This window comes from Epinephelus fuscoguttatus, linkage group LG15, assembly GCF_011397635.1.
Source record: "Epinephelus fuscoguttatus linkage group LG15, E.fuscoguttatus.final_Chr_v1".
NCBI classification, from domain to species: Eukaryota; Metazoa; Chordata; class Actinopteri; order Perciformes; family Serranidae; genus Epinephelus; species Epinephelus fuscoguttatus.
The window spans coordinates 2271014-2292175 of NC_064766.1; the positions used below are offsets into that span (position 1 = coordinate 2271014).

The window sequence follows — 21162 nt, forward strand, 5'->3', positions numbered from 1 at the left end:
TTTTAAATGAGAATTAAAAGACAAATCTTGATCAAATATTACTCCGAGGTTTCTTATGGTAGTGCTAGAGGCCAGAGCAATGCCATCTAGAGAAACTATGTCATCAGATAAAGAGTCTCTGAGTTGTTTGGGGCCAAGAACAATAACTTCAGTTTTGTCTGAATTTAACATCAGGAAATTGGTGGTCATCCAAGTTTTTATGTCTTTAAGGCAGTTATGGAGTTTAGTTAATTGATTGCTTTCTTCTGGCTTCATCGATAAATACAACTCAGTATCATCCGCATAACAATGGAAATTTATAGAGTGATTTCTAATGATGTTGCCTAAAGGAAGCATATATAGAGTAAATAGGATTTGTCCAAGCACAGAACCTTGCGGAACTCCAAAACAAACTTTAGTACGTAAGGATGATTCATTATGAACGTGAACAAACTGAAAACGATCAGATAAATAAGATTTAAACCAGCTCAGTGCAGAACCTTTTAGGCCAATTAAGGGTTCCAGTCTCAGCAGAGGCCGCCTCAGTCTGTTAAAACTGAAAGGGTTCCGCCAATATGACAACCCTACGAGGTGGAAAATTGGGCGCCTCGGATCAACTCGCCTTTTCGCCTCTGTGTATAAACGCTCGCACCTGGCCGGCAAATCGGCCCAACATTCGTGAAAAATCTGGCAGTGTAAAAGGGGCTATTGACTGCTCTCAGTTCACTTATCTATACTGGTATGTTAATGTTAACGGCTGTTGGTGTCTCTGACAGCGGATCCAGACAGTGAGTGCCATCGATGCTGATGAGCCGTCAACGGGACACAAGTTTTTCTTCAGCCTGGCTCCTGAGGGGACCCACCGCAGCAACTTCACTGTCCGAGACAATGGAGGTAGGCAACACATGACCAGATACATGCTCACTGATTACTGCCTTTTGATATAAGTGCCTAAAATGAATGATATAATTGACATGGAACAGGGGCTTGTTTGTGCAGGTGGCTTCCTGGAGTCTTGTTGTCACCCGTTAAGTCAATTGACTAACAGCCCTGAAACACCAAACCAACATTAAAGAACTAACGGTGACAAAAGCTGACACGCCTCACGTACCATGTGTCAGAGTGGTACAACACATTCTCACTTCAGCCTCATCGCATATTGATGATTGGTCATGGACTTTTAATGTCAAGATATGACGTGCAAGGTACCGTGTGTGTGTTGGTTGTTGACATTCTTAAGATAAGATAAGATAGTACTTTATTAATCCCTTGGGAGGGTTACCTCAGGGAAATTGAGGTTCCAGCAGCGGCACAGCACCGTTAGTACAGTAAAAGCACACAGATTCAAATATAAAAAGCAAGTTCAAGTATAAGAATATAATATAAATATAATAATAAAAAGGTAATATCTTCCCCATCTTCCCCATCCCCTCCCATCCCACCAAGTGCAGAGTTGTACAGTTTGATGGCTCGAGGGATGAAGGAGTCTTTGAGTCTGTTAGTTTTGCTCCTGGGGAGAAGCAGCCTTGATGACAGTGTGCAGAGGGTGATTGGCATCATCCATAATAACCAGTAGTTTGTTCAGGGTTCTCTTCTCTGCAGCTGTCACCAGAGAGTCCATCTTTATGTCGACCACAGAGCCAGCCTGCCTGATCAGCTTGTCCAGCGTGGCGGAGTTCTTCTTGGATGTGCTTCCACCCCAGCACACCACAGCATAAAAGAGGACACTGGCGACCACAGACTGGTAGAACATCCACAGGAGTTTCCTGCAGATGTTAAATGATCGCAGCCTCCTCAGGAAATACAGTCTACTCTAGCCCCTCTTGTACAGGTGGTCTGTGTTGCATGTCCAGTCCAGCTTGTTGTCCAGCCACAGCCCGAGGTACTTGTAGTTGCCTACGACCTCTAACTCCTCACCCCTGATCAACACTGGACGTGGACATGGGCTGGACTAGTCTATGACCAGCTCTTTAGTCTTTGAGGTGTTGAGCTGCAGATGGTTCTTTTGACTCCAGGCAACAAAGTCATTTACCAGACTCCTGTACTCTCCAATCCTCTCTATCATCCCTAATACACCCCATGATGGCTGTGTCATCGGCAGACTTCTGGATGTGACACAACTCCGAGCTGTAGCAGAAGTCTGAGGTGTACAGGGTGAAGAGAAGAGGGGCCAGCACTGTCCCCTGAGGTGCTCCTGTGCTGCTGACCACAGTATCAGACGTGATGTCCTTCAGCCTCACATACTGTGGTCTATCAGTTAGGTAGTCAGAGATCCAGGACACCAGGCAGGGGTCCACTTGCATCCTCACCAGTTTGTCCTGGAGCACAAGGGGCTGGATGGTGTTAAAGGCACTTGAGAAGTCCAGAAAAAGGACCCTCACTGTGCCACTTCACTTCACTTTGTCCTGTGGCCTGTGATGGTACTAATACCATTCCAGACCTCCCTCATGCGACTCTCACTCAGCTTCTTTTCCACCCTCTTCCTGTAGATGTCCTTTGCCTCCTTCAGACATTTTTTCACCTCCCGCTGTGCTGATTTTATTGCCGCCCTGTCCTTGCTCCTGAAAGCCACCTTCTTCCTGTTAAGGACACCCAGGGTTTATTGTTTGAGTAACAGCGTACAGTCTTAGCAGGGGTGACCACGTCCAAACAGAAATTTAAATAATCCATCAGACAGTGTGTCTGCCCCTCTATGTCCTCACCAAGTGATTTCAGCAGCACATCCCAGTCCGTGGCTTCAAAGCAGTCTCTTAGGGCGTCCTCCACTTCAGGCAACCACTTCCTGATAGAGCATGTTGTAGTAGACTGCCTTTGTACCAAGGGAGTGTACTGTGGCTGTAGGTGGACCAGGTTATGATCAGACTTCCCAAGTGGGGGGCGGCTCTGTATGCATCCCTCACATTGGTATACAGTAGATCAATTGTCTTGTTGTTCCTCGTGGGACAGTCCACAGCCTGGTGGAAGGCAGCCAAAGTGGAGTCAACAGTAGCATGATTGTAATCCCCAGAGATGATAATGAACGCCTCAGGGTGCTGCGTCTGCAGCCTTGCTGTCACTGTGTGGATCTTCTCACAGGCAGTGGCTGCATCGGTGCTTGGAGGGATATAAACACAGAGTACGATTATGTGACTGAGCTCCCTTGGCAAGTAATATGGCCGTAGGCTAATAGCTAGCAGTTCCAAATCCACAACATAAGACCTTTTTCACAGTGACATGTCCTGGGCTACACCAGCAGTTGTTAATATATATGATGAGCCCTCCACCTCTGAGTTTTCCACAAGCGTTTGCATCTCTGTCGGCTCTCACTGCAGTGGGTTAGCCACGTCTCTGTGAAGATGTACAAGTTGCTCTCTTGGTAAATCCGCTGGTTGTTCAGTGCAGATAGCTCGTCAAACTTGTTTGGCAGTGAGCTAACATTCCCCATTATTATAGTGGGGATCGATGGTTTAAAACGCCTCCGGTTTTCCGCTAGCTTAGCCTTTAGCTTAGCGCCTGCCTTGCAGCCGCTGTATCTCCTCCTCAGTTCTGCCGGTATATGGTGTCGTATTCCGTCTTGTGCTGTTGTCTTTAAGCCCAGTAATTCCTCTCTTGAATAAACAAGATGACTGGCTCCCGGTAGTGTTTTAAAGTTAGAAATATCCATGGCATATAAAGGGAAAAAAAAGGAATAAATAACTTGGTGCTGTAGAGCAACTGGAGAGGCTGCTGCCTCCTATAGCGCCATCTTGCCATCTTGGATGCCATGTTTATTGTTTACTGTTTATTAAAATAGGATCCCCATTAGCTGACGCCAAGGCAAGCTGACGTTAACAAGCTGTTTTCTCTCTTCTGTTCTCACAGAAAATGAACAGTTTGCATACAGTCTCTTTCAAAATAAGTGCACTAAGAACAGACCTTTTTCAACGCTGTCTGACACTGGAAGTCACTAACCAAGCAAGTGATTTTGTCAGTGATTAGCTCCGCTGTCTCAACACCAATTTCACAAGCTGAATCGACTGAAAACTAACAGTGCGAGACACACCTCAAAGACGAGGTGGTCCGACAGTGATCAATGGCTGACTGTTGGCTTGGTGTGTCAGTGCCTTTAGAAACAGCCGGTTACATTTTGACAAAGTCAGTCTTTATTCGGAGCTAAGCTGGAGGGCTGTTGGCTGTAGTTTCATGTTCAGTAGACAGACACAAGAGCGGCATCAATCGTCTCATCTAGGTCTCTGCAAAAAAGTGAACAAATGTATTTCCTAAACGTTGAATTACTCCTTTAATCTTATGATTCTCTCGTAGAAGATTCAGGGTGAATAAATGACTAAGAGCTACAACACAATATTTTTTGAATAAATAACTAAAATCTTGTCAGTATTACTATCATAACTTCATATGTTTGTAGCCATAAAGCTCATAATCTGGTTCAATTACGTTGATCGTCTTAAATTGTGCTGTCTATCTGACAGACTCTCCACATTTACGTGTGGGCTGTTTGTTCCTAAAGTAATGAAATAGACTTTTTTTTTTAAATCAAGAAATTATATTTATAGTCACTCTGTAGTGCCCATTGCAATGGCCTTTTTCTAATTGAAAGTAAGGGAGAAAATCCTGTTTAGTCCAATGTGGGTCACATCCCTCCATCACGCCATGTAAAAAGAGAAATCAGTTAATGAGGGTGTGGAGACTACTTCTTCCCAATCACAACTGTCAGTGGCAAGGTATTACATATGGTCTCTGGTAGTAACCCAGTATTCATAGAACCATAACTACAGACTTAACTCTTGATTGGGGTTGTAATTTGAAGCAAGATTTGAAAGTATTTAATCTGAGATTTGAAGGTGACCCTTTTACTCATCATTATTAAGAAATAACTTTTTTTCCTGCAGTGTGATTGGTAGTGGTTGCCTGTTGTCAAGCAGTTTTTAGTTTTGATATTGTAAAACTATTTGTACTGAGAAAAGTATAGATAGATTTTGTGTCACCCAGCCTTGCCTCACAGTTGCTTTGCCTGAAGATGCAGAACAGATTAGTCCCCATGCTTTGTCTCCTTAGTGAGATACAACAAATGACTTCTGACTTGTACAACCCACATTTTTCTTTCCAACCTGGTAATAAAGTGTTTTTAATTCACACGCTGCTGTTTGACAAAGTGTCAGACACACTGTGCACTGCATGCATGCTACAATGATACTTTCTCCTTCTCAGATAACACTGCTGGCATCCTGACACGTCGAGCCAGCTACAGCCTCCTTCACCAGAGCGTCTACCTGGTTCCTGTGGTGATTACCGATGGCGACTATCCCATGCAGAGCAGCACCAGCACTCTCACTGTGAGGGTGTGCACCTGTGACCGTGAAGGCAACATGGAGCTGTGCAACGCTGAGGCTCTGAGCAGCTCTCCTGGTCTCAGCACTGGAGCTCTCATCGCCATCCTCCTGTGTGCCATCATACTGCTGAGTGAGTACAGGAAAATACAGTTTGTAATACACACTCTACAGGGCTGTTTTTGTATGGTAATATGATGTTGAAATAACATAGATTTATGTTAAAAAATGTAGAAAGATCCACTCAGTCAATTTTCTGGAGCTGTCAGTCATGTTGCGGTTATCCTCTAGAGATGCAACAACTCTATCTCTTCTGAATCTGATTCATACACCTGTACTCATGGTATCTACCAGTACAGCGCACCAATGCTTTCACCAGTGCTCTCTATTTACAAAAATAAATGTTTATGCCTCCCTGTATGGATCACACTGGAATCAATTTAATCAAAAATTAATTTTAACATGAGGTCAGAAATGGCAACCTGCTATGACTGAATGAATGAATTAAATGATACATATGCCCGAACCTTTATCATCAAACTGTGGAGTGGTTATGTCATGACTGATTTGCTTAACAAAGACAGTATCAGTACAGATTCTGATGAGGTGTATCAGATTGATTCAGATCTGATTTGTATCTTCCTCAGCAGATAGGGACTGCACAGTTGTCTCAGAAAAAAATGATGTGATGATGGTATTATGTATTATGTCAAATGTGCCATTTTGAATGTTTTTTGAAAGAAAAAAAAATCCCCTTTTATGAGCCACAGCTAAAAATAAAACCAAAGCTGGTATGTGTGCCTTTATGGCTTTAGTAAATGCCAGTAACATATAGCAGTGTAATATCATGCTGATTTTATGCCTCCACGCCAGCGATAGCCGTGGCCAGTGAAAGCCGTAGCCGGAGACATTATGTTTTCTGGGTTGTCTGTCCGTCCAAACATTCATTTGGACTTAATGATGAACTGGATAGATTCTGGTGGCCAAAGGTCAAGACCAATGTGACCTTGCATCTGTCTCATTCTCATGAATGTGATATGTCCAGATATCTTAAAATTTGACACAAACGTCCACTTGGACTAATTCTAATAAACTAATTAGAAAATGGAGGCCAAAGGTGAAATGGTGACACTAATCTTGGGTGTCCACCTTGTAACTGTGCTGTCTGTTTTCACAGATATGGATTATACTGCAATTGCAACTTGACGGGTTCGCGGAGGTAACCGCAAAGCAGTTATTCTAGTTGTTTTTTTTTCATAGCTTAAAATATGTATGCGAAATGCAAAATATATGAAAAGACTTTGCAAAATACAGATTAAATACAAAGACAACAGAATCTTAACACAAGCTTTCAAAAGCATGCATACACCATACATGGAATAATAAAATAAGCAATTCTAAATAAAAAAAAATACAAATAAAACACACTTGAGCTTCACAAGCATATTTTCCTTCCTTCCTTCCTTCCTTCCTTCCTTCCTTCCTTCCTTCCTTAGGAATGCCGTTTAAGTCCACTAATCCACACAGCTCAATTTTATCTGTTCCTTTTCAAATGCAAAAGTAGTGGCTGCCACAATTTTTTGTCATTGAGAATATGTCTGATCCTCCCCAAATGCAAAGTATCTATCGCAGTCTGCTTTTACGTAGTTTGTGAGATGTCCAAAAATGGCAAATATAATTTAAAATGGTACTTCTTGGTGAGAAATTCAAGCCCAAGCCATATGTTTGAAGAACTGCAGAGCTGAGCCTTTGTTGTGAAGTGATAACTGGTCCAAATCAGCAGTATTTTTTCTATTCAGATCCATAAATCAGACAAACAAAAGTCAAGGTTTTTCTGCTCTGCAGCCATTAAAGTCCTGCCCCCCTCTACACAGAAAGAGCTACTCACCAGCTGGTACACTATACATAATGTACATAATGTAATACACAATGTTACAAAACAAAATCACAATGTCCAGCATCAATTTTAGGTGTCATTTTACAGAAAAGAATATATTGATAGGCTGATTTTTAAAAATGTTAAAGGAACAATGAACATTTATAAAGACACTGAAATTCTAAAGCAGCTGCATGCACGTCAAGGGTACAGGTGGGGAGACAGTTGAAGTGGTTGTAGATTTTTGCGACCATCCATCGGACACTGTGCAGAGTGTGAGGTGTCAGAGATGCATATTGCAAATTTTGTATCATTCCCCATGTCCGCAATGTGGTGCTAGAGAAAACACTAATCATACTTAATGTTATTTGCATATCATGTGCAGACCACATCTTGTAAATTTCATGTAAATTGTATGATCTATGTCACAAAAGGTTGACTTCCTGTTGTCAATAGGTGGTGCTATGACTCAGTATGGGCATGTAGATGTCTTCAGGCCTGGAGTCTTATGCAGCTTGTAAAATATGGGGTAGACTGGATTAAGTGAAGTTAAGTTACAACAGCTTTCTGTGTCATGGTAAAGCATGAATATTACCCCATACTGACCACAGCCCCATCACTGCAGAACTGTTTAATTTCTCCAGTTCTGAAGGGTGTGTGCCAATTCTGTGAGTTTCGAGCACCCCAAGCTCCTCAAAAATGCAATTGTGCAGCAAAATAATAATCCCTACAAAAGCAATAGGTTCCCCACATTTTTAGTGCTAGGGACTGTTGGGCCCCGTCCTCCTCGGGCCTTAATGGCAGGAAATGTATTGTGACGGAAATTAAATGAAATGTAGGTGCATACAACATGTAGCATGTATAATGATCACACCTCTATCTCCCTAATGCAGTACTTCCATTTGTACAGCATTGTACACACAAGTTGTTTGACGATGTGCTTTCTCATTTTGTTCTATGGAAAATAATGTTGGTTCAGAGCTCCACTCTGCTGCTGCTCGTCAGAATCAAACTTCACATGGAAATGAATGCATCTGATCTGCCACCACACCCCCACTTATCCGTTTATTCATGCAGTGGTCACAGTCCAGTGGGCTGCTGGGAAAATGAATACATATTTATGCTTCTGAAAATGCAGTCATTGCAGACTTAGTGGACACACACCAAGGACGCTAGAAATTGGGGGTGCTGAGAGAAAGTCTGTGGAATGATAACATACTAAATGCTGCCCCACATTATGTTTTGTTTTGTTTTGTTTTGTTTTGCATTATATTGAATGACCAGCATACTTTAGTGATTAGTTATCAACAATGTTTTACACCCATTTTAGAATATTTTACAGACAGCAAATCTGAACACCAACATATTGAGTGTCAAAACATCCATAGCAACTACAAAGGCATGATGCATTTATAATGCTTTATGACTACACTAATACATTCACATAATGCTTACTGATGCATTATATCAGCATTATAGATACATTGTATAATAAATGATAAGTGTCTTATGGATGCTTTTGACTAGTTATAAATTAGAGGCTGACTGATGGGGCTTATAATGCATTATGAATATCTATACTCACCTATACACACATCAGCAATCAACTGTAATAAGGACTCATAAAATGCTATAATAGTCTATACAGTATCATAAATTCTCATTATATGTGTTAAGTGAAGATACATACAGGCAGATAGGTACATAGTGATGCATCTGTAATAAAGCATGGTTGTGGGCATGGATGGTTATTTCTGTTGCACGACGTGCTCATGTTACTTTTGCTGTTGATAGCCTATGCAGCTGTTAAATGGATGTGAAGCACAGATTGCAAAACAATGGAGGAAAAGGTACAAGAAAAGAGCCAGAGAAAAAAAGAGGAGACACACTTAAGAAAATGACAGAAATTGCCAGGAGTGTGGGATCATTACAAGTTAGAAAGGAAAGGAAAAAGTCAGTGTTTATTGGAGCCTAAATGCACAAAACGAGTAGAGCAGACATATTAACTTGGATAGCAGTAAGTAGGGTCAGCAGGTGGAAGGCACCCCTTGACCACAGTGAATGAGTCTACACTAGCCAGTCACAGGAACTTAAAGTATTATATTTATGAAGGCCAGGTATTGAAAATATTTTAAAAAATTAAGTATATTCGTAAGTGGCAGAGTCATACTTTGGACAGCTTTATGCAGAGGGTTCCACCATGTTCAAATGAGCAAGCAGCTGAGTTTACAGACAGCAGATTCATCATTTGATCTGTCACAACTGTTAAAGTGCACACTGCAGACAAATGTTTTAGCAATGAAAGCAATACAAATGTTAAATTTTCAAGAGTAAACAAATGTGTTGCTTATCTCTCTCACTTTTATTATTTTCTCTTTTATATATTATCATTGCCCTAAATAAAGCTAAAGTAATTTAATGAAAACATGCAGTATTTCTTTTCTGATTACTCGATTAATAGCCAGAATAATTGATAGAATACTTGATTACTAAAAGAATCGATAGCTGCAGCCCTAGCAGGATAAAACACTGTGATAAAATATAATACCATAGTATACAATACTATGCAATACAATACTGTGATAAAATACAATACCAGAGGATATAGTATCATGTCACACTGTGACACAAAACAATATCATAGTATTCAATACTATACAATACAACACAGCAATACAATATATTGTAGTATACTGTACTATACAACAATGTGATACAATACGCTACCGTAGGTTACTTTATTATTCAATACAACATTTTGATACAGTATATCACAGTACAATACACTAGATCGTGTCAAATTTGACAACATAAACATTCTAAATGGGTCGCTTTGTATTTTCTTTTGGAGTGTTTAGTAATGCTGTAGCTGCCCTAGTAACAGAATAACAAAGGAAAGGCCTATGCTGATACAACATGATGTGATGAAGTGATGTGATATTCAATATGATACACTACAGCACCCAATTTAATGAGATATACATACAATTCAACTCGATACAATAGTGTAATTCAATACAATATGCTACAATATGATACCATAGAATATGACACAACACTACAGCATATAATTCAATACGATACAACTTGATGCAATACAGCACTGTACAATATGATCATGTGTAATAAGGTATGATACAAATTGACAAGATCACCACACTGACATGTGGGTGTCAGCCCACCCCCCAAAACTGGGGTTTATTATTACTAATATGATCTCCATCGACAGCTCCAAAATGGAAGTTTTGATCTAAAGAAACAGATGTAGATATATAATAACCAGCAGTTCCAAAATGAACTTGGGGCAAACTACTTTGTGAAGTGCTGCACATGTTCAGCTACAATGGTTCTTTAAGTGCTCTCAACTGGAATGATCACTACAGAGAAATTACAGCAAAGACTGCAGACAGGTCCACCATTCCCATTGTTTTAAGTTACTGTATTTTTGTAACTGCGCACAAAAATATATAAACTTTTCAACTTATGTTCTCACAATAGAAAATACATTTTAGGTGTAATCATGATCAAAGAACAATGTCTCTAAGAAAATGTGTGATCATGTAAGTATAACTCATACAAAGACAGGAAATATATTCAGACATGCATCTCAACTAAAAATGAAGAGCAAATGGTGAAGCTAGTTCTGGTTTCTATTTAAGATCAACATTTATTTAAAAAAAAAAAAAAAAAGACAGCCTGAAGCTGTAGTATTTTAGTAGTACTGATAGGCATGTATTTATCATCACCTTTACCATTACATCATTTTCTTGCTGGTCCTCTCTGCCTCTGATCATCTGTCTTCCACCAGACATCTTTGGCTTTCTCTACCCCATACATACTGTGCAATAACTGCCTGCTTTATCTGTACAAATCTTTCTCCTTTAGTATTTCTCTATCTACCTGAACTCTCTTTCTCAGAATCTCATATACTCTCATTCACAACACAGCTCACACTCTCCTGCCCCTTTGCAGACATTTCATGATGTGATTTGCAGTGCTACTGTGTATGCATTATCGGTTATTTCGGTTCCCTGACCTTAACTCCGCCTCTGCTCTCTCTTGTATCCACTGTGCTCTGACTTGATTTAAATTCAAACTGGCCTGCATCTGCTTAGCCAATCAGATGTTCTGCATGATTATTTATGGCTGAGCCCTCTCTGAAATCAAAGGCTGCTGTCCTTTCTGTCTGCCTGTAACAGGCCTGTGCAGTCCTATCTGTACTCATAAGATAGTACTCAGCTTAATGCTTAGATTTGGGAATCTGGTGACATCTCTGAGAAAAAAAATCTGACAATTCAAGAAACACGAGCAGTCATACAATCACACTGGTTAGAAACAAATCCCCAGGTTAGCCAGACTTTGGAATAGAAAACTACTGCTACCAGTAACAATATTACCCAAATTGTTTTTGTTTGTCAGAATCAGAATCAGAATCAGAATCGGTTTAATTGCCACGTAGGTTTTCCAAGGATTTGGGCTTGGTGTATTGGTGCATAACAAAGAATATAAAATATATAAAAATTATGGAGTAATTAGAAGCATATGTATAAAAATGAAATACTATAAACAATTAAATATAAAATCTGAATGCAAATAACAATAATAATAGAATATAAAAAGTAGAAAAAATATGTACACTGTAAACATGAATAGGGTTGTGTGCAAATAACAGTTGTGCAAAGTACAGATGTGCAAAATCAACAGAATGTAGTGTATGACAGGTGAATGACCAAGATGATGAAGAGATGCCCAACTGTGTGTTACCGGGGGGGCAGAGTAGGTGAGGGTCTCTGGTCTTGTTGATGCAGCCAGCTGCAGATGGAAAGAAACTGTTTTTGTGGCACGAGGTTTTGGTCCTGATGGACCGCAGCCTCCTGCCAGAGGGGAGAGTCTGAAAGAGTTTGTGTCCAGGGTGGGAGGGATCAGCCACAATCTTTCCTGCACGCCTCAGAGTCCTGGAGGCGTACAGGTCCTGGAGGGAGGGCAGATTGCAGCCAATCACCTTCTCGGCGGAGCAAATGATATGCTGCTGTCTGCTTTTGTCCTTGGCAGTTGCAGCAGTGTACCAGATGGTGATGGAGGAGGTGAGGATGGACTCAATTATGGCAGAGTAGAAGTGCACCATCACTGTCTTTGGCAGGTTGAACTTCTTCAGCTGCCGCAGGAAGTACATCCTCTGATGTGCTTTCTTTATAAGGGAGCTGATGTTCAGCTCCCACTTGAGGTCCTGGGTGATGGTGGTCCCCAGGAAGCGGAATGACTCCACAGTGTCGACTGGGGAGTCATACAGGGTGATGGGGGTGGGCGGGGCTGGGTTCTTCCTGAAGTCTGCAACCATCTCGACTGTCTTGAAAGCGTTGAGCTCCAGGTTGTTCAGCCTGCACCAGGTCACCAGCTGGTCAATCTCCCACCGGTAGGCAGACTCATCCCCGTCAGAAATGAGTCCATTGAGGGTGGTGTCTGCCACAAACTTCAGGAGCTTGACGGACTGATGACTGGAGGTGCAGCTGTTGGTGTACAGGGAGAAGAGCAGAGGAGAAAGAACACAGCATTGGGGGGATCCAGTGTTGATAGTCCAGGTGTCAGAAACATGTCTCCCCAGCTTCACGTGCTGCCTCCTGTCAGACAGGAAATCAGTGATCCACCTGCAGGTGGAGTCAGGCACACTCAGCTGGGAGAGCTTGTCCTGTAGCAGGGCCGGGATGATTGTATTGAAAGCAGAGCTGAAGTCCACAAACAGGATCCTGGCGTAGGTTCCCGGGAAGTCCATATGCTGGAGGGTGAAGTGTGAGATTGCTATGTTAGCCTTTGTTGTAAGCTAACGTTAGCTGGCAGAGCACAGCTAATTCACAACGCAAATGTGTATGTGTACTTATTTAGACAACTGAGGGCTGGTTTATTGTAGTTTCAGTTGGACAAAAGAGGATGCTTAGCTCTGTGAAATGAACTCTACCATTTGAAATGCATGTAAACATAAACACAATAAAATACTGCGGTTATCCTATCTGGCACCGGAGACTTCCAAAAACTTCTCCCTGGACTCCGGTTTCAAAGAAATGCGGTTTCGGGGGCACAAAAGTGCAGTTGTGTTTGGCCAAACAGCCAAATCGCATAGAATAATACACGGTTTGTCTCTTACTAACACTGAATGTGAGATTGCTATGTTAGCCTTTGTTGTAAGCTAACGGCAGAGCACAGCTAATTCACAATTTCACTGAGGAGCACCAGGACAGACAGGCCAACATTCAGCCTCCTCTTCAGGCATTACCAGAGCATGGCAACCAAGAAGGGGCTGACATTAGAGCTGCTTTAATGGCATATTTTAAGAGAGGGAATAATTGAACCTGCCATTCAAATGTCTTGTAAGAGCAATGTATTTACTTTTGTTTCCATGTATTCATTATTTGTTTTGAGGATTATTTTCCTCCGAGCCACCATAGGTCAGTGTTGTGTCACGTAGCTAAGGCGGAAGGTGGCTACAGATGTCTTAAATTTGTGTCAATTTTGTAAAGGTTTGCTGAAGTGGTAGGATGCTAACAGGTTTCGACTGTGCTCGGTTTTATTTTGTTTTGTGTTAAACTGAGTACACGCCCTAACAGCCATTTATGCCACTGTCAGCCGGTAGCGGCTAAGTATAACACTAGTCACTACACTTCTGGTTGTGTATTCCATGGACCGAGGAACGCACCTGAACAAGGGGGCGCCATAATTTCAAGTCACGCAGAGGGGGTGGGGGGCATATGCATTGAAACAGACAATATTACTGATGTATTAAATAATGTTGCGGAGCACTTTTTTTATTCCGACGCCACACAGTCACATCTACAGTACACGCATGAACACGAACACATGCTTGCACAGATTAACCCCTCTGATCCCACTCTAACATTCACACGCAACAGGCCAAGCCTATTTACACATAAACGCACAGATGAAACTATAGCAAACAGTACATCCAGTCCACAACCACAACCAAAACTCATCTTGCTGCCTTGAATCTAAATCAACATCATATTCATTATCATCACAAGTCAGCACTCATATCAGACTGATGTGCAGAGCTGCACACACACACACACACACACACACACCCAACAACAAAACAAGCGCAGCTGTGCAGTTGCTGAAAAGTAACCAGAACGCTGAATTTCTGACCATTACCACCCGCAACTGCAACGTGTGTGTTACACTCCCACCCGCTCCTGCAAAACTTGTGTCTTCTCCCGTCCCGCAGGAGAAAACACGTCATTTTATAGGCTATTAATAAAGAGATTCATGGGGTTCAATTCAATCAATCAATTTTATTTATACAGCCCAATATCACAAATCACAATTTGCCTCACAGGGCTTTACAGCATACGACATCCCTCTGTCCTTATGACCCTCGCAGCGGATAAGGAAAAACTCCCCAAAAAACCCCTTTAACGGGGAAAAAAAAAAACGGTAGAAACCTCAGGAAGAGCAACTGAGGAGGGATCCCTCTTCCAGGACGGACAGACGTGCAATAGATGTCGTACAGAACAGATCAGCATAACAAATTAACAGTAATCCACATGACACAATGAGACAGAGAGAGAGAGAGAGAGAGAGAGAGAGAGAGATGCAGGTAATGACAGTAGCTTACAACAACATTATTGAAAGTAATAATATTATAGTTCTGGCTACTGTGGTACAATATGTTGAAAGTATGTATTAATATCTGGCAGTATACATGTGTGACAATAGTCGTGTATAATAACGGTAGAAGTATGACTAATGACTAATGATGGCAGCAGCAGCAGCAGGAGGCATCTGGCAGGACCACGGCAGCAGCACAACCACACACGTCACGCTGTCCAGGCACCGCTGTGATATGAGTTAATCTGAGAGACAGTGGAGCACAAAGGCTCCGGAGAAGAAGCCGAGTTAGTGACATCCAGAATGGCCGAGTTAGCAAGATGCAGTAATAGAATGAGAGAGAGAGAGAGAGAGAGAGAAGAAGAAGAAGAAGAAGAGAAGGTGCCCGGTGTATTATAGGGGGGTCCTCCGGCAGACTAGGCCTAAGTCAGCCTAACTAGGGGCTGGTACAGGGCAGGCCTGAGCCAGCCCTAACTATAAGCTTTATCAAAGAGGAAAGTCTTAAGTCTAGTCTTAAATGTGGAGACGGTGTCTGCCTCCCAGACCGTAACAGGAAGATGATTCCACAGGAGAGGAGCCTGATAGCTAAAGGCTCTGGCTCCTGATCTACTTTTGGAGACTTTAGGGACCACGAGTAACCCTGCGTTCACAGAGCGCAGTGTTCTGGTGGGATAATAAGGCACTATGAGCTCTCTAAGATATGACGGAGCTTGACCATTTAGAGCTTTATAAGTTAACAGTAGGATTTTAAATTCAATTCTGGATTTTACAAGGAGCCAGTGCAGAGAAGCTAAAACAGGAGAAATATGATCTCGTTTCTTAGTTCCTGTTAGTACATGTGCTGCTGCATTCTGAATTAGCTGGAGAGTTTTTAAGGACTTACTAGAGCTACCTGATAACAGAGAGTTACAGTAATCCAGCCTAGAGGTAACAAAAGCGTGGACCAATTTTTCTGCATCTTTTCGGGTCAGGATAGGCCTAATTTTCGCAATATTACGCAGATGAAAAAATGCAGTCCGTGAGGTTGTTTGTTTCGTTTCCCTGGTCTGCATGTCTTTTGATGCACTGGTCAGGAATAGCGCTCATTTCATTGTTTTCATTTAGTTTTTAATGAAATAAAGGCTGTTTCATATTCTATTCTCCTCCTCTGTATTTATTTATTTTTCTACCTCTATATAATCATGCAGTGATTGAGGTTAAGGCAATCCCGGCGCCAGGATGGGGCAGTTAAAAATTACGAGGGGGCAAATCTTTATTATGCAACATAGGTTCACACAGTGAGTTGTAAAGAGCGCTCAGGCGTGCGTAATAGTCGCGCGTAATGACAGCTCGTTGCTGGTGAAACACAATAAACTGCACGTCTTCTTTCATGTTTGTCTCATGACAGATGGAGCTGACAAACAGACAGACAGACAGACAGGTGGAGCAAGCAGCAAATTGATATGAAAGCTGGTTCAGGGCATATTCGTCCATTTATGAATAAATATGGAGTGGAAACGCTCATGCATGTGCACAAAGTTCCTGTGTTGACATCCTGTCACTAGGCTACACCTTCTTCTTCTTTTTTTTCTTCTTCTTCTACTGTTTAATGGCAGTTGGCAAACAGCGAATTGGTCCATTACCACCACCAACTGGTGGAGTGTGGATCAAAATAACTATTACGCCTTTAAAAAAAAAAAAAAAAAAAAAAAAAAAAAATAGGCTACATCCCGATCCCGCAGTGTTTTTTTTAGCCCGCCCGTTCCCGCCTGCAGCAAAGTTCAAACCGCCCGCTCTCACGATATTTGCATTGGGTCCCACGGGACCCAGCAGGACCCAATCCCAATGCAGCCCTCTATGTCAGAGTACAAAAGTTACCCAGGCCATGGCCCCCCTGCCCCTGTCTATTATCTATTGTTTTTGCTGTTGTGTTGCTGCTTACCTGACTTTTACCTGTGTTTGCTGGACGACTACATGTCACCAATATTGTTTCATCCTTCACTTCAATAAATTCATAGAAATGATTATGGCTGTCATGTTCTCATTTCTTTATAAACAGTGACTGAAGACATCTATATGAAAAGCATCTTCATAAATGGGTAACCTGTTGAGTATTTGACTTGTTTTTACTAGCTTTACTTGAACTTATTATGAAAAGCATCTTCATAAATGGGTAACCTGTTGAGTTCTTGACTTGTTTTTACTAGCTTTACTTGAACTTATTATGAAAAGCATCTTCATAAATGGGCAACCTGTTGAGTTCTTCACTTGTTTTTACTAGCTTTACTTGAACTTATTATGAAAAGCATCTTCATAAATGGGTAACCTGTTGAGTTCTTGACTTGTTTTTACTAGCTTTACTTGAACTTATTATGAAAAGCATCTTCATAAATGGGCAACCTGTTGAGTTCTTGACTTGTTTTTACTAGCTTTACTTGAACTTATTATGAAAAGCATCTTCATAAATGATTAACCTGTTGAGTTATTGACTTGTTTTTACTAGCTCTACTTGAACTTATTACACAGTTAAATTGTACATCATTGAGTGAAAACATACAGAAGCAGACATGTCTCTTTAGAAAACGAAAGTTTATTTAAATACAAAAAACAAGTTAAAGACAAAAGTGAAAAGTGTGCACAGAATGTGCAAAACAAACTGTCCATGTAACAGAGCTGCTCATTTCTGGGCTTGGGCCTCCATCAGAGACACCATGCGCCCCATCAGTCCAAGAAACGCACTGGTGTTGGTGTCCAGCTTTTGCAGCAGGGCATCATTCAGGTCCTTGCTGTGCTGCAAGAACCTCTCACCTGCCCTCTCCAGGTATTCCAGCAGCCCTGCGTTGCTGTCTCTCTTCCTCTTCCCTGTGTACAAGAATAGAAGAATCAGTTTAAAAAAAAATTTAAGTCATAGGTGGCTGCACAGGTTCAGCAGTACAATGTAACAAACACATCAGCTCAACAGTCAACACTAGTCTTACGACACAGTATACAGACCTCACATCATATAGAAATGAGGATGTGGGAATAAAAGTAACAGTTTGTGCATAGTATTGCTGATTGGAATATTGCCCTGGTTCAGTGGCAGCAGTCATGGGTGGTAGGGGATTATGTATGTTCATTTATCACAGCACATATTTATATTATCAAGTCATACTTTTAGGTATATCTCCATGTTTGCATAGTGTCTGGTGAGACAAACTACTGGATAAACAGAACAACAACTCTTACCTGGTCTGGTCTGGTGGCCTTGACCTGAGCTGCTGGATGGTGTCGGTGAGCTGTAATGGAGTGGCGACGTTAGCTCCAAGTTAGCATCGTCTTGTTCGTCGGCAGATAACTCTGTAGACCACATGAAAAACAGCGCTTTAAACAGTGACTTGTCCACTACACACTATACAATATTTAGCCAACTGAAAGTTGGGCTGGTAGGTGAGCCCATGGCTAAGTAACTTGCTAACGTTACTTTAGCTAACCTGTTGATCAGTTAACATTAAGCCAAGCAGACATCACAAACAATAGCTGTGTCCCAATTTAGGGCCTGCATCCTCACGGGCCCTACAGTAAATTGGGACACAGCTGCTATCTGCAGAAACTGGTAACACTAAACAACTGTATGCAAGGCGAAAACATTCAAAAAGAAACTTACCAGGTTCCGTTTGTGGCAGCGTTACACTGTCGTCCACCATCGCCTCCAGCATTGCAGTGGCCGAGTTCAGGGCTCCGGTCACTTGGCACGCAGTCTGTCGCCAAGGACTGAGTCGAGGACATCGAAATGTGGATTTCTCCTTGACCGCTCGTTGCCACTTCGGCCGAGGTCCCTTTTTTGGTCCCGGTAATCTATTTTTTTTTTTTTTTTTACTTTTTGAGCTTGTTGTTAATCTGCTCGATGGTCCTCTCATACCCCGCAGCAGTCATCTCTTGCTGTATTTGCAGAAATACCGGCTTGGTCCGTGAAGCTCCCTCGAGTTTCTTCTGCACGTCTGCCGACGACCACAACGCTAGGAAACAGCTGGTTTCCTCGAAGGACCACTGTTGTTTTGATGCATCCATGGCTTCTCTTCTCTCGCTGGTTTTTTAAAAATGGCGCTTCGCACGGTCTCGTTTATTGTTGTTGGTCTCAATAACCCTGCCCCCTTCCCCGTGATGTATTGGTTCTTTCTTCTGGTCCAGCAAAGAACTGGTGCCACTCTGGAACCGGTTTTTCTGGCCCGGAGCCAGTTCTTTTGTCTGTCGAAACAGGAAAACCGGTTCCAAATTAAGCACTGGCCCCGAACCAGCACTGGAACTGCTTTGGTTGAAAAGGGGTATGTCTGAGCCCCTTCCAGACAGAAGCAGAGTTGTTGACTGAGAACTAGTGTTGCAGTTTCTCAGCATACAGCCATTTAGCTTCCCTCAACGCCTTGCTAAACCTGTACTTTGACTCTTTAAGTCTTGTCCCCACTCCTCAACGCCTCTTCCTTCAGCCTCCTCAACTGTCTGAGCTTAGGACTAAACCAGGGTTTGTCATTGTTATACCTCACCGTAGTGTGTGATGGTATACAGCAATCCTCACAGAAGCTGATGTATGATGTCACAGCCTCTGTGTACTCATCCAGACTATTGGTGGCGGTCCTGAAAACATCCCAGTCAGTAGTGTCCAAACACACCTGAAGATCATCCACAGCATCACTGTTCCACTTCTTAGATGAACTCGCAACAGGTTTACAGAGCTTTAACTTCTGCCTGTATGAGGGAATCAGGTGGACGGTGGCGTGGTCAGAGTGGCCCAGTGCAGAGCGGGGGGCGGCGTGATAGGCATTGTTGACGGTTGTGTAACAGTGATCCAGGATATTTTTCTATCTGGTCGGACATTTTATAAACTGTTTGTATTTGGGGAGTTCATGGGTAATGTTACCTTTATTAAAGTTGCCAAGGACAACAACTAAGGAGTCTGGGTGAGTCCGCTCCACGCACAGTATCTGGTTGGCGCGCGACCAATACCGACTAGAATGAATGAAGCAAACTCACGGGGGGAGTAAAAAGGTTTGTAGTTGATGAAGAAAGATTCCAGATCAGTAAAGCAGTGCTGCTGGATCACTGTCACATCATTACACCAGCCACTATTAGTGTAAAAACAGATACCTCCACATTTAGTTTTGCCGGAAAGTTCCGTGTCACGATCCGCTTTGAAGAGTTGGAAGCATGCCAGCTGCAGCGCAGAGTCCAGAATCGCAGAGTCCACACAGCCACGTCTCCGTGAAGCACAAAACTGCAGATGTAGAAAAGTCTCAGTTTTTCACTATCAGTAGCTGGAGTTCATCCAGTTTGTTGGCCAGCGAACTCAATTTGGAGAGAAAAATACTTGACAGCGGTGTGCGGTGTCCGCGTTGGTGGAGACTCACAAGCACACCAGCACGTGTCCCCCTCCTCTGGCGTTTCACTTCATGAGCAAAGGTGAGGGCACCTTCGGCCAAAAACCCAATTAATCCACCATAGGATAAAAATCAGCTGGAGTTGTTCCCCTTATGTTCATAAGCTCTTCTCTGGTGAAAGACATTCGGGAACTGACGCAACAAACACCTAGGCAGTCTTCCATGGCACCATCTTGATCACCTATCACAGTTTACAGAGCCACTTGATTCAACTTTGACTTATTAGACTAGATACACCCATCTTACTTTAGGCAGCCCCCATTCACACATACATATTGAAAATGCAACAGGTTGACATTAATTACAGATGAACATCGAAAAAAACCCTGGTGCATCCAACTGTGACATAAAGATGTTGACGCAACATAGGAAACTTGAAAAAGATTCAGAAACACTGAAGTTTGGAAAAGAACTACACAATTGTGCATTGGCATAGTGGCAGCATTAGAAAATAATATAGTCAAAGTTGATGTGAAATATCTGCTCTCTGGAAACCCACAAGTTTAGGTTTGTGAGAGGTACAAGGGAGCTCGCCACGCAGTCTGTATGTGTGAATGAAGTGTTATCACAGTGGAACAAGCACACAATTTTTTAGGTGCCATGTGGTTTTACATTTCATTTAGTGGTTCACATAATCTATCTTAAGTGTTAGCTTCTTGCCAGTACTTCATTGTAGCCATGATCATGATCTCAGACCTCAGCATTAACTTGAGTACAGTGGGCCTCATTCACTAATATGTGTATAGAAATGTTCTTACTCTGTATATAAAATAAGTGTGCACACAAAATGCATGACACGTGTACACTGGCTGATTGCACTGTAAATGAGGCCCGATGTTGTCATAACCAACAAAACAAACCAGAATAAGACCATCTAAATAACATATCTTTAGCCGCGTTTTGACCCAAAGTTCCTGGGACAGTTAGTTCCAGGGGCAACTTTTCAAGGAACTAAAAGATTCCTTCGGCCCACTGTTATCTGCATTTCCACGGG

At 42.2% G+C, this 21162-nt stretch overlaps 1 protein-coding gene across 5 annotated transcripts in view; it reads left to right on the top strand.

Moving 5' to 3' along the window:
- LOC125902793 (cadherin-6-like) overlaps nucleotides 1–21162 on the top strand; it is a 335431-nt gene that overhangs the window by 307283 nt on the left and 6986 nt on the right. For all 5 annotated transcript variants that reach the window (XM_049599398.1, XM_049599397.1, XM_049599399.1 and 2 more), the window contains 2 exons: nucleotides 756–873; nucleotides 5167–5418. In XM_049599398.1, coding sequence (XP_049455355.1) covers nucleotides 756–873; nucleotides 5167–5418 — 370 coding nt within the window. The remainder of the gene's footprint in view (nucleotides 1–755; nucleotides 874–5166; nucleotides 5419–21162) is intronic.